The sequence below is a fragment of the Ictidomys tridecemlineatus genome, chromosome 7 (assembly GCF_052094955.1).
Source record: "Ictidomys tridecemlineatus isolate mIctTri1 chromosome 7, mIctTri1.hap1, whole genome shotgun sequence".
Classification (NCBI taxonomy): domain Eukaryota; kingdom Metazoa; phylum Chordata; class Mammalia; order Rodentia; family Sciuridae; genus Ictidomys; species Ictidomys tridecemlineatus.
Genome location: NC_135483.1, coordinates 119,356,597 through 119,369,937, shown reverse-complemented (window position 1 = coordinate 119,369,937; position 13,341 = coordinate 119,356,597). Strand labels below are relative to the sequence as shown.

The window sequence follows — 13,341 nt, the reverse complement described above, 5'->3', positions numbered from 1 at the left end:
CAAAAAGAACTGTCAGCTTGCCTTAAGCATGTTTCTTCTTCCATTTAAACAGACATGATTCTTTTGGTTAATCTCTGGCAATGATCGCCATTTCACAACACATTCAGCCCACCCGGAACTGATCAATACCACTACAGACATAAGACTAGACTTTATCCATTTATTAACCACAAGGAAATGTACCATTCAGCAAAATTCTATACATTACAAAAGATTCTATTAAAAGGGGGGTGGGGAAGAGGGGGACACACACACACACACACACACACCACAGAGGTACACAAAGAAAAGACTACCACCCTCTAATTTCCCTGTGGCAAACGAGATAAAGACATGACCATGAAACCTGTCAATTGGTTCTTCCCCCTGTAATTCTATCTCACAACCTAGTAACTGGATAGTGAATACTTAGGATAAGTATATCCATTATGATTTTTAAACTGTTTCATCTATGCAACTAATTCTCCTGTTATGTACATTTGCACACCTTGCTGCTAAATATTGTATTCATTTACAGAATTTCAAATACAAAAGACTAGTTTTCCAACCACTGGTTGCAACACAGAACGTCCTCACAAAATCAAAATTTCAAATATAAAATGGCCAGATCACTCTTACCAACCTTAGGCTAAAATATATCTCATGAGCATAGCATATTTAACAGTACGAACAATTTCACATGGGCTGTTCTTAACCGAAAACAATGCTTCCACACAAAGCGTTTAAAATAAGTATTCCGTAGGTAAGCAAAATCTATGCCTGAAAAGAGCACACAAATAAATGATGGTTGAAAGCCAGCACATTACCAACAGACAGCGGCATACCTCTCCTGCACTGAGTTATAGTTAATACTCCAACAACAACAACAACTATTTTTAACACTGCTGGACAATGAAGTTGAAGAAAACGTGAGAAGAGACAAATGAATTGCTGATAGGATTCATTGTTTCTCACGGTCAAAATTAAATATCAACTGACTTGATTTATGTCGTAATAGTCACCGGAGAAGCACTAATTAGAAGACTAGAAAATGACATTCATAAAAGAAAGAAAAAAAAACACCTTGTTTTGGAGGAGCTTACACTAAATGACATTTCAGAATACCCCTTTTGGGTCTCAACCTTTGCATAAATTGTCACTTGTGGTATTTGTGGCTTAACAGCAACCCCACCAGCGCTGTCATCCAGTGTTATGGCCACAAACCATGACTTTCTCACTTCCACAACAACACAGCACTCACTCTTATCAGTTCGTCAACCTAACTCAAAACAAGAAAAATTCATGGAGATTTCCAGATCACAATCAGACCAGGGGGTGGTGGTAGCAGCAGACGGGCTCGGGGTGTGGGGAAACCTCCCCAGGCTCCACTGGAGCTCACCGACCCAACAACAACCGCGGCCACCAGCAGCGGCAGCCTCGGCCGCAGTAGCAGCCCAGCCGCGCACCCTGCACCTACCTGAAGAACAAGAGATAAGAAAGACGGCAAACGCCAACTTTGCAGCGGCTCCCATTTTCCCGAGGCGCCGGGGAATCCGAAGGAAGTTCTCGCTAGATATCCAGTTTCCTGCGTCTTCCTCGGAGACAAACCTCCTGGTGTAAAATCAACCGTCATAAAACATATTCGGAAGCCCCCGAGGATGGGGGTAAAAAAACGTTCACGGGGTTCTTAAAAAAAAAAAAAAGAAAAAAAAAAGAGAGAGAGAGAGGGAAAAAAAAAGCACAACAATAAAAAAAAAAATGCACCACGGGGAAAAACCGCCACACACACGCACAACACACAAAAACAAACAACGAAAAGCCAACAACAACAAAAGCGGGTTTAAATCACTGTCAAAATCACTGTCAGCTTCGCTCGCCTCTCGAGTCTCTCGGAACAAAACGCCAGGCTGAGGCGAAGAGGAGGCGGCGGCGGCGGCGGCGGCGTCCACTGCCGCCCGGACAGTTCGGGAGCCGAGCTGGGTCCGACGTCCGGACCGACCTTCAACCCGGACACCCAAAGTCCGCGGACCCCTGGCGACCGAGCTCGCGACTGTGGCGGCCGAGGAGGCAGCGGCGCGGGGAAGGGTCGGCGGCAGGCAGTGGCGACAGCAGCGCAGGCGGCGGCCAAGTTCTGGTCCAGCCTCTGGCTCCGGCTCCGGGCTCCGGGCTCGGCCGCGTTTTCGGTCTCCTGGCCTCCGCCGGGCCCCGCCCCCCACACTTCCGGTTCCGGCCCGAAGCTAGAAACTAGGCGCAGCGGAGAACGCTCGGCGGCGGCGGTGGCGGCGGCAGCGGCGGCCGGGCGCAGCGCGCGTGCCGGCCCGGGAGCGCGAGGAGATTGTCGGGGAAGCGAGGCGGGAGCGGGGGAGGGGTGAGAGCGAGGGCGGGGCTGACTGGAGGGCGAGGAGGCGGGGCGGACGGAGGCTCGATAACGCGAGGCCTCGGCGTCCGGCCTGCTTGGTCGGAAGATCCCTCGACAAAGGGGCGCGGGTGCCTCAAAGTCTCTGGGCCTTGGCAGGGCTGTAGGTGGGCGGGGTGGTTGCGGCCGGGTACCTTGCACGGCTGTTGTCCAGATCGCGCCCAACTGGACTCTCTGGAGTGCCCGCCCAATCGTTCAGGGACAGTCCTGGAGGAACCCAGGATGGTGGACGGTGACTCCAAAGGGCGTCTGCGGCGCCCAGCCCTTCCTCTGGGGGTCGCCTAGTCGCCAGCACCAAGTGGGTGGAATCCGCGGGTGGGAACCGGTCTGCCGCGCCCTTGAAGCTGCCAGAGGGAGCTCGGGACGCGCGAGCTGGCGTCCGCGCCCCCAGCCTAGGCGATGCGACCTATCGCTGTGACTTCTATCTCAGCGTTTTGTCTTGCATCTGAAAAACTAATCAAGAAAGACCTGTCCGACGGGTTGGGATATCCACGCCAATTATCTCAATGTACAATTTGAATCCTTTTCCACCATACCTTTTGTACTCAAAGCGTTGTTTTGAAAACGGTTCTGTACGTAATGGATTCGCAGATATGTGTGTGTCACGCTTTGAAGAAACACCTGAAGGTTTCGATCGACATACCCAATGGTCAGATAGGTGTTTACTTTTTAAATTTTTAGCTCTTTTAGGCCCCAAAAGACATATAATCCATGTTGTTTGCTTATAAGGTGCTGTGTTAGGCACATAATGGAATCCAAAATGTGAAAATAGGATTTCTACCACATGGAGCTCAGGGTATATACTATATTGGAAGTTGACTACAGAATACACATTAAAGGCTATTAAAGTTAACTAGCTCTGTCTTTTGCCACATGTTAGTGAGCTAACGTTAGAGATCTTGTCTTTTTCCCTATTTTTATCTCAGCACGGAGAAGTGTCTGGCATAAGTTCTTAATAAGTTAAAGAAAATTATAAATTATAATTTATAAATTATAAAGAGTAACTGACCTCTTTCTTAAATACAAATATCTTTACATCTACTTTTTTTCAACAACTGTACCGTAAGCTAATTGATATTTTACTTAGGATTTACCAATTCTCACATTTTTCCACAAAACTCAAGCCTTCTCTTCTCACTTTTATTTATACTGTTTTCTTTTTCTCTTTCCTTAAATTACTCTGTATTTCTGTCTATTAAGTTCATCCTGTAATTATCTGCCTAGTTCTACCTCTTGTCAGGGTTATTAATAATCATTGTGGCTCTTTAAACTCTCTCCAAGATTTCCAGTTCTCAAGTTGTGGTGCTCAGAATTTGACTGATATTGTGCAACAAAGTTCCAAGTTAGTCTTTAAGGTGTCCGTGATCTCATGCAATTCTGCAGCTTTTATGAGCTGGTCAGAAGAATATGTATAAAACTTCCATTCTTTGGTTGAATTCAGAGTTTCCACTGTCCATATGGGAAAGTGCTTTTTTGATTTAGAACCACTTTCAGTCCATTCAGGAATTTGATGTCACTTATGCCCTGGATACAGGCCCTACTGTTGTCTTATCACTGCATCACTTCAATATTCTTGTGTTGTGAAACCAAAGCAAGTGGAATAACTGGAATAACCAGAAATGGAACTGAAACTTGAAAACATATTGCTTATCTTCTTACCACTCAAATTTGTCATTATAAGAGAATATGAAGATTATTTTTCTGTAGTACTTAAGAGGAGAAACAAATCTAAATCTTCACTAGAATATTCTAACAGTTAAGTAACCCCATGAGAGAAGTTATTAACATCCAGTAACATTAGCTATATATCTACTCCTACATCTATATTCACTCCTCCCTCTGCTTTTTTTTTTAATTTCAAAAATAATAGCAAAACCACAGAGTATGTGACTAATTCCCACTGGAGTTCCAAAGCTTAAAAAAGATAAAGGTAGCTACAGCTAATTATACTGCCCTTCTTTCCTCCCTATTTTCTAAGGAAAAAAATTGTGTGTGAGTGATGTATGTTTGACATGGTATCCCCCTGCATTGCTCAGGCTGGCCTCAAACTTACAATGCTCCTGGCTCTGCATCCCACATAACTGGGGTTACAGACCCCTGCCACTGTGCCCCTTCATAGAATCCCTTTTTGGAATCCACAAATTGAGTACTTTCCTAACATTGTACAAGATGTACAACCTGATTTGGGAAGAAAAAGAAGGAAGGAAAGGAAACAAGGGATTTTAGTGTACTAGAACATTTGATGTTATGAGATAAATAGATTCAGTTAATGACACTTAATCCTCACACCCAAGATCTAACCTTGTTACCAACCCAGTGTTAGACTTTCAAGTTCTAGAGTCCTGCTAAGAAGTTCAACTGAACCACAAGCTAGTGTTGTAATAATCTTGAGAAGATGGTTCAATCTAGACAGTATATTTTAGTTGGATGAGATAGTGACACAGAATGCTTAAGAGTAAAAGGTGATTTTGTTTTTGAATTAATAACTTATGTGGCTCAAAAAGATGGACAAAGTTTCAATTCTGAAGTAGCACTAGAATTGAACTGAGCTAGAATTGAATTTGCCCTGAGATTGAGTATTATGCCATTTCTGGAGAAATTCACCCTAAGAATTCTCTTGTTTTGGGACAAAGGACTAATCTGAATATATCACTGAAGCAAGATGTCAAATCTCTTCATCTTCAGGAAGATACATGACTGAAAACCTTTGGTGTATGTTAGAAGGTTAAATTCCCCTTTGAAGTATTTCTGCCGTTTCTAGCTACTACAAAAGTTTACAGCTATGTTCTCATAACACAAGCATTCCTGAAAGTGACACAAATTTCTTCTATACCAATGCTCTAAGGCATAATAGGTAAGGAATAAACTTGGTAACTTTGTAAGTCAAAGGAAGACAGATAATGATCAACATATATTTTATGAATATCTTCTCTTTATGCGCCCAAGGTGAAAAGGAAACCCCACACAGTAGCTTTTGCTTTATTCTTCCCCTTTTGTTATGCCCAGCAATAGCAACACTATGCCAATGGGGACAACAAAACATACTGAGGAGAATGAGGATGCGGGATTAGATAAAAGGCAAAGCAGTGAGATAAAATATTTTAGGGCAAGAATGTAAGTAGAGTTAAGAGAAACTAGTTGTGACAGAAATAACATACTTAGCACTTTGATAAAAGGCTATAGTAATCCATCCAGAAATGTAAATATCAACAATCAATTGGTTTCTCTGTAACATTGCATAAGCAACATGTTACTTTTTCTCCCCACTATCATCTCCTTCAAAACCCAGTATGAGAAACAAAAATAACAAAATTAATTTGAAAGGATTTTTTTTGAGAGAGAGAGAATTTTAATATTTATTTTTTAGTTTTTGGCGGACACAACATCTTTGTTTGTATGTGGTGCTGAGGATCGAACCTGGGCCGTACGCATGCCAGGCAAGTGTGCTACCGCTTGAGCCACATCCCCAGCCCCGAAAGAATGTTTTTTTTTTCCCTCCCTCCAATTTATATTGATTACCACAGTACTCAGTTTTCCTCAGGAACTAAGACTCAATTCCTCCCCAGACTGAAAAACCAAAGTGCCTACTCTAAAACTGCTGAGTGGCTGGCAGAACCCCCGTCCCTCAGTGGTTCTGAATTGTGGCATCACCAACCCTTCCCTCAGCAGCTAGAAATGTGTATGGGGATGGAGGTTGGAGTCTGGCAAGGTGTAGGTTTAGACAACAACTGGTAAGGGTGGTGCTACTAGCTTTTAGGGTACCAGGATTAGGATGTTAAATTCCCTTCAGTAGGTTGATTAGTTCTACCCAACAAGTAGTATAGCACATTCGACGCCCTGGGCTCGATCCTCAGCACCACATAAAAAATAAGTAAAATAAAGAATTTGTGTCCAAATACAACTAAACAATATTAAAAAAAACAATGAATTCCATCCATTTTGACAAAATGATTAAAATCTTAACTAAAACTTTGACCTTTTAGTACTGAAGTTCCAGAAAGCAAGATTGCATAAGGGTCAGTCATTTTCAATATGACTTTGTCCATCTTTACCTGTGATATTCATTTATTCCAAAATAAATTTTTAGGTATAGGATTTGTACTAGGTAATGGATGAAGTAATAGATGAAATAAATATAGTCTCTGCCCTCACTGAACTTACAATACCATGAAGGAGACAGAAAAAATAGCCAGTAAACAAGTAACTGTCAAAATGGGAGGGATTATTTTGATAAATGGAAAGAATGCTGAGATAAAGAACAAGAGTAGTAGGATAGGGTAGAAAGAGGGGACTTAGTTAGAGTGATTCAAGAAGGGCTTTCTAAGAAAGTAGCACTTAAGACTGAAAGCTGAATAATGAAAAGGAGATAGCCAAGAAAGAAGTTAATGAAGAAGAAACAGTAAGTACAAAACTTAGATTGTATTTAAGACACTGAAACAAGGCTCTCATGTCAAGGAGGAGAGTGGTATAAGTAAGTGAGAGAAAAACAAGGCCCAGAATACGCAAAATCTCATAGGAAAAAGTAAGGTCCTTGGGTTCAATTCAAGGTGAGGCATCAAGCCATTGGTGGTCAGGTTTATGCTTAAAATATTACTCTGTTATATGGAGAATGAGTTTGCAGGATATTCTCAAAGAAAGTAGAGACTAGTTAGAAAGTCATCAGTCAGCCTAGAGATGATGGTATTATGAATGATATAGGAAGGAGTGAGAAGATTCAAGATATATTCTGGAATTTGCTGATGGATTGAATGACTCCTGATTTTTCTTCGTAAGCAAATTAATTGAGGTAGTGTCATTTATTGAGATGGGGAAAACTTTATGGAAGAAGCACTACATATATCTCAAATTGATGAGATACAAGATTAAAAGGTTCAATTTTGAAAATGTTAAATTTGAGGTGCCTGTGAGACACCTCAGTGAAGATATAAAGTAAGCAAGTAGATTATGTGACTAAATTTTGGAGGAGCTTACAATGCTACAAATATAAATACAGAAGTTTTCAGTGTATGAATGGTATTTAAGGCCATGAAATGAATGAGAGCATCTAAATAGGGAGTAGAGAAAGATGCATATTTTCTGTAAAGAAAGATAAAGTACATGACAAAGGACTTATCTGAATATTTGCTACTTTTATAACATGGAAAGAGCATTTTAACCTATGCTAAGATAAAATTATTATTTTAGAAATAATTATGATTTAAAACTATTCTTAAAGAATTATGAATAGGAAAATGAAAAGATGTGAACTTATTGTTTTTATTTTGTGTGAAAGTTATTTTTGCACTTTCATAATAGATAATATTTATACATTTTATATTTATATATATAAATATTTTGTGGTAAAATAAAGCCAGTGGGAAAAGAAAAAAAAATTTCTTTTCCATATGATTTTTTTTTTAATTTTTGTTTTCTTAGGTTTAACTACACTGGATTTTCCCACCTGTTTAAGCATGCAAATTAAACAAAACACTTAACTGCACTTTATTGTGCTTCTTTTTAACTTAGATCAGAAGAATTTTAATCAAAGCTGTACTGAAGCTTTAGGGGAATCTTAAGTTGTAGGGATGTTAGTAATTTTAACTAGTCCAAATACATTCTGTGTACCTTTTTATATTCAAAATCATTTATTACTAGCTGCTCTTGCAAATAAGTGATAATTTTATCCCATTTTTCAGGTGAACAAATACAAAGGTTAAGTGGTTTGCCTAGAAGCATAAATTGAATCAGTAGCAGAAGTAGGATTATAACTCCAAACTACTGACTCAAAGCTTAGTCCAATGAGCCATGCTGTTTCTCAAGTAGTAGGCATATTAATTGTTCCTCCAAGCAGGAAAACAGCTCTAAATGGAGCATATCCCATCCAGAATACCTATGCAAAATAGTAAAGAGACCTATTTATTTCATTTAGTTAAGGCAGAAAGAAAATAACTTATGCACAAAATTATCAAACTTGCTTTTTTGTTAAAGAATAAGTATATATTATAAATTCAAAAAGTAATACAAAATAGGTTACAAAAATATACTGTTTCCTATTTGTAAACCCATAGAATGTTTTGTTTTTAATGGTAGCATCAGACCTAGGATACACAGAATGATGAATTTGCTGTCTAAAATAAACACATAATTCAGTAATCCATGTACTCTTTGTTATCTAGGCTAATCATAGAAAAAATTGTATAAATATTACTTAATATTTGAATAAATGTTTACCTTACTCATTGCTCTTATTTCAAGTCCATACAGGTATGTAATATTTTTTACTCAATTTTAACCCTGTACTTTCAAAGCCATAAATAGGAAGGAGATTGTATTGAAAGAGTAGATTAAGGAAAATTACAATTAAAAGTAAATGGGTCAGGGCTGGGGTTGTAGCTCAGCAGTAGAGTGCTCACCTAGCACGTGTGAGGCGCTAGATTTGATCCTCAGCACCACATATAAATAAATAAATAAATTAATTAATTAATTAAAGGTATTGTGTCCAACTACAACTAAAAATTTTTTTTGAATATTAAAAAAAAGTAAATGGCTCAGGATTGGGGTTTTAGCTTAGCAGTAGAGCGCTTGCCTCACATAAGCACCACATAAAAATAAATAAAGTAAATGTATTTTTTTTAAAAAAGTAAATGACTCTACTTCCATTTCTGGATATGATAGAAAAACTTATATTACATTAATTCTCCTGTTAAGAACAACAATTTATAAATAAGATATGTCACAACTATTTGAAACTACTTAAAAAGTAATTAAAGAATCCATTATTAAAGGGACAAAAATCCTAGAGAGGATATAAGTTTAATGAATTGAGGTCCATATTTACCTATGCCTTTCACTTTGGTTTTTGCATTCAAAGTATGGATAATAGATGAAAACAAGAGAGTGGCAGTTAGGACTGTGGCTTTTTCACTGGATTAGGGAGATAAGTTGTAGTTTATGACTGCTAAGGTGACTTGATGAACTAGAGTTTAGAAATTGAGAAAAGCACAGAGGAGTGAACCCAAAATTCTGCTGAATCTCTTCAAGTCACAGGCTGACTCCTTAACTATGTGAGGTAAGATGCAGAGAAATTAAATGTTAAGAAACAGTCTGGTAGTTAAAGAATTGAACCAAGATTTTGGCAGTCTTGGAAACTTTTGGAGACAGAGATGGGAAGGAGGAAGAGCCCAGGTCAATTCTTCAAGAAGGCTACTTCTTAAAAAGTAAAGGCTAAGCTTTAAGACAAACTGAAAGTTTGTGAACCTAAAAAAATCTGAAATCTAATACTGAGTGGAGTAATATGACTAAGTCTATGCATTATATGACTTCTAGAACAAGTTAAATCCTCTTGGAAGAAAGATAACTTCCTGCATAATCTTTGCAATTTTTCACAACATCCAGCATTCACTTAAAAATTAACAAAGCATATAAAAATCAGGACCAAATGGATTTTCTAGAGCCCAAAATTATAAGAACTAAAATGAATTTTAATAATGGATTTATAATAGGTTAGGCACAACAGAGAATAGTAAATTAAGGGTGAGAAAATATTCAGATTTAAGCATGGAGAATAAAACAACAACAAAACCCAAAAAGGAAAATACAGAAGGCAGAATAATAAAAGCTAAAAGAGCAAAAGAACATAAGAGTGGAACAGAGTTTAAAAGTTCTGGTATAACTATAATTGCAGTCCTAGAAGGATAGGAAAACATGAATAGAACAAAAGCAATATTTGAAAAATTATTGGTAGCTAGTTTTACAAAACTAATGAAAGAAAAGAAGCCATACATTCAAGAAGATCTACAAACCACATTTAGTACAAATTTAATGAAAAGTATCCCAGATGATTAAGTTAAAACATTTGTAAAACAATTAAAAATACTGGATGTAGAGAAAAAAAATACACATTACTTTCAAAGGTACAAAAATGAGACTTGATGGTGACTTTTTAGTAGAACCTAGGCAAACCATAAAGCCAAGGTTAATATCTCTTTAAATTTCTGAAAGAATATAACTGCTAAACAAGAACTTCATACTCATAAAAATATCTATTAAAAAGGAATGTTAATTAAATGCTTTTTCAGATAGAGATTTTTTTGTTATCAGACTTATACTAAATTTGACTCTATAGGTATCTTTTCAGATTAAAATGCAGAACTATAGAAAAATTAAGAAAACTTGGAGGGTAATATAGGAGTAAATCTAACTACAAACAATAGTAGTAACACATTACAGGGTTTTAAAATAGAGTATTAATACATGACAATAATAATATAAAAAGTAAAAAAGTATATGTCTTAGTTTAGGCTGCTATAACAAAACAATATAGACTGAGTGGCTTAACAAATATTTATTTCTTATTATTAGAAGCTGAGAAGTCTATGATCAAAATGTCAGAAAGGTCAGTTCCTTGCCCTCTTCCTGGTTTGCAGACATTTTTTTGCTTTGTCTTCACATGATGGAGAGCAAGAGAGAGCTCCAGTCTCTTTCCTTTTCTTATAAAGACCCTAATCCTATATCAGGAGCATCTCCTTCATGAATTCATCTAAACCTAACTACCACTCAAAGAAACCACCTTTAAATACTGTCACATTGAAAATTAGAGTTTCAGTAAATGGATTTGAGGGGTCAGGGAGACTTAGTTTGGTCCATAATAGTAAATGAAGTTAAAATGTTGTAAGTTCCTTGACTTATCCAAAAAATGTTAAATGTACTCACTAACGGTCAACTTAAGGACTTATATTAGTTGACTTAAGGTAGATTGTAAAAAGCAATTCCAATAAGAATATTAGAATCTAATATTTTAGAGTAGACAATAAGGTAATAATAAATATATAAGTAACAATTTAATAGATGTGATAAATGAAATAACAAACACTCAATCCAATAGAAAGAACAGCAAAACAGAGAATAGGTGATAAAATAGAAAATAAAGTAAGAAGATAAATTTGAATGCAAATACATCAGTAATCACATTAGATTTGTTGAATTAATACTCCAATTAAATGATAGCAATGGTCATAGTGAGTCAATAAGAAAAACAATAAGAACTTCCTCTTTTTAGTCTCTCTGTGAGAAGAGTATTTGTCATCCAACTTAAACATACGCCTTGATGAGATTTCTCAATGCTCATTCATTACAATATCACATACTTTGAATAAGGAATTCACCCATGATTATATTAGGTACTTCTGTCACTTACTCTTTCCCTGATTTCTACTGAAACATAGAATGCTTGGTCACAATTCGGTGATTCCTTTCTAGGTATTTGAAGAATATTAGGAACCTATCCTTACCTTAGCATCTATGTCCTTAACTTATCTGAGCATTTCTCTATGCTACAAGGCTTTTCCTGAAAAATGGTACAGATTAAGCATTCCTAATTCCAAAATTCAAAATCCAAAACATATTAAGCACTGATATGATGCCACCAGCAAAAAACTTCCATACCACACTTTATGTTACAGATTATAGTCAAAACATAGGCACACTAAAAATATTGTTTAAAATAACCTTCTTGATATAGGTATGTATGAAATGTAAATGAATTTCATGTTTAGACTTGAGCCAACCCATCTCTCTCTTTCCCTCTGTCTTCCTCTCTATTTTATATAGGCAAATATTCCAAAATTCTGAAAAAATGCAAACCTGAAACACTTGTGGTCTCAAGTATTTCAGATAAGGGCTAACTTTTCATCTTTGACTAGTTTAATAAGCATATTTTGAACATAAATTCTGAAATCACAGATGAGAATAATAAAGTAGAATCTACAAAGCTGTTATGTATTTGTGGATAGTTACTAGAAACCCTTTATTTTATTTTCAGTCAACTGAATAGCACACAAGTGAGAAAGTGCTATTTATGAAGAGAATAAGGAACTTGGATAATTCATTTAGGATTTTGCAATTAAGTTCTAAATAATAAAACTCCACTCTCAGGTCTCAAACAGAGAGTAACTCTAGCTGGGTTTTCTCTACCCTTTACCTTGAATAAAAACTTAAAATCTCAGCTACTTAAAGATTCAAGATATGAGGGGCTTTTTCTCCAGATACCTTTCTAAAGCCTGAATTTTTCTCTCCTTGGAACACAACCTTTCCCATTATACTCACCAAAATACAGTTCACCCTTTGGCCAATCGCTCACCTGATACTACTATTCTCTTCAACAATTTTAGTGGAAAAAAACTATACCTGATATGGTGTGTTACTGTTGTATATTGCTTCATTAGCTCAAGAAACCCTAGAAGTAGCAAACCATCTCTCAGTTTTTTCACTTGCTGCTCTCTCCTTGAACCCAAACCCTTGAAAGCACTGCCTTTTCTTTCTAGTACAATCAACCCTCTTCTATACTTAGCTCAAGGGCAGATGAAACTCTTTTCAAAAAAAACCCCCAAAAAACCTTTGAAGATGCAGAGTATTTTGTGTATGTGTGTGTGGCAGGGGGTGGGTGGGAGAGGTCTGGATAAGATTTGGGTCAAAACTGCAAACTTCAGTCCTTGTAATCATCAGAGCAGTCATCAGTCTGTCAGGGTCATTGAAATTCCATGATCAGTCTTCTTTACTTTATATTGGATATATGAAAATATGCATGTGTCTTCTGAGCTCAGCCTTAAATGATCAGTTCTTCCTGAGTTTATTCTCTCTTATGTTTTTTGTTTTGTTTTTTTGCTATCTGAACCCAAAATCTCTTGAAGAACTTATTTTCTCACGGCAACTTTATGTAACTACACAGCACTTTTCCCTTTCCCCTGCACTCTAAACCTACACAGATATCAGTAGCCTGTCTGAGTGGCCCAGAGCTTCTAGAATTCAGGGGTTACTACCACTTAGCTATTGTTTCTCTACTGTTCCCATTGTATTATCAAATATAATAAAGCATTAGCATATTTCACCTGAATTATACTTTTAATCTCTGACTGTGAATTTAGATCAATTTTAGGGAATGAACCCCAGGGTAATTCAGAGGCTATTTA

The 13,341-nt window shown here is 37.2% G+C and overlaps 1 protein-coding gene across 3 annotated transcripts in view; it reads right to left on the bottom strand.

The window, feature by feature from the left end:
* The window catches only part of Acvr2a (activin A receptor type 2A), a 77,481-nt gene extending 75,721 nt beyond the window's left edge, over positions 1 to 1,760 (bottom strand). For 2 of the 3 annotated variants that reach the window (XM_078017355.1, XM_078017356.1), the window contains exon 1: positions 1,457 to 1,760. In XM_078017355.1, coding sequence (XP_077873481.1) covers positions 1,457 to 1,612 — 156 coding nt within the window. In that variant the 5' untranslated portion in view covers positions 1,613 to 1,760. The remainder of the gene's footprint in view (positions 1 to 1,456) is intronic. The other variant, XM_040294285.2, reaches the window with a different exon arrangement.
* Between the last annotated feature and the right edge of the window lie 11,581 nt (positions 1,761 to 13,341).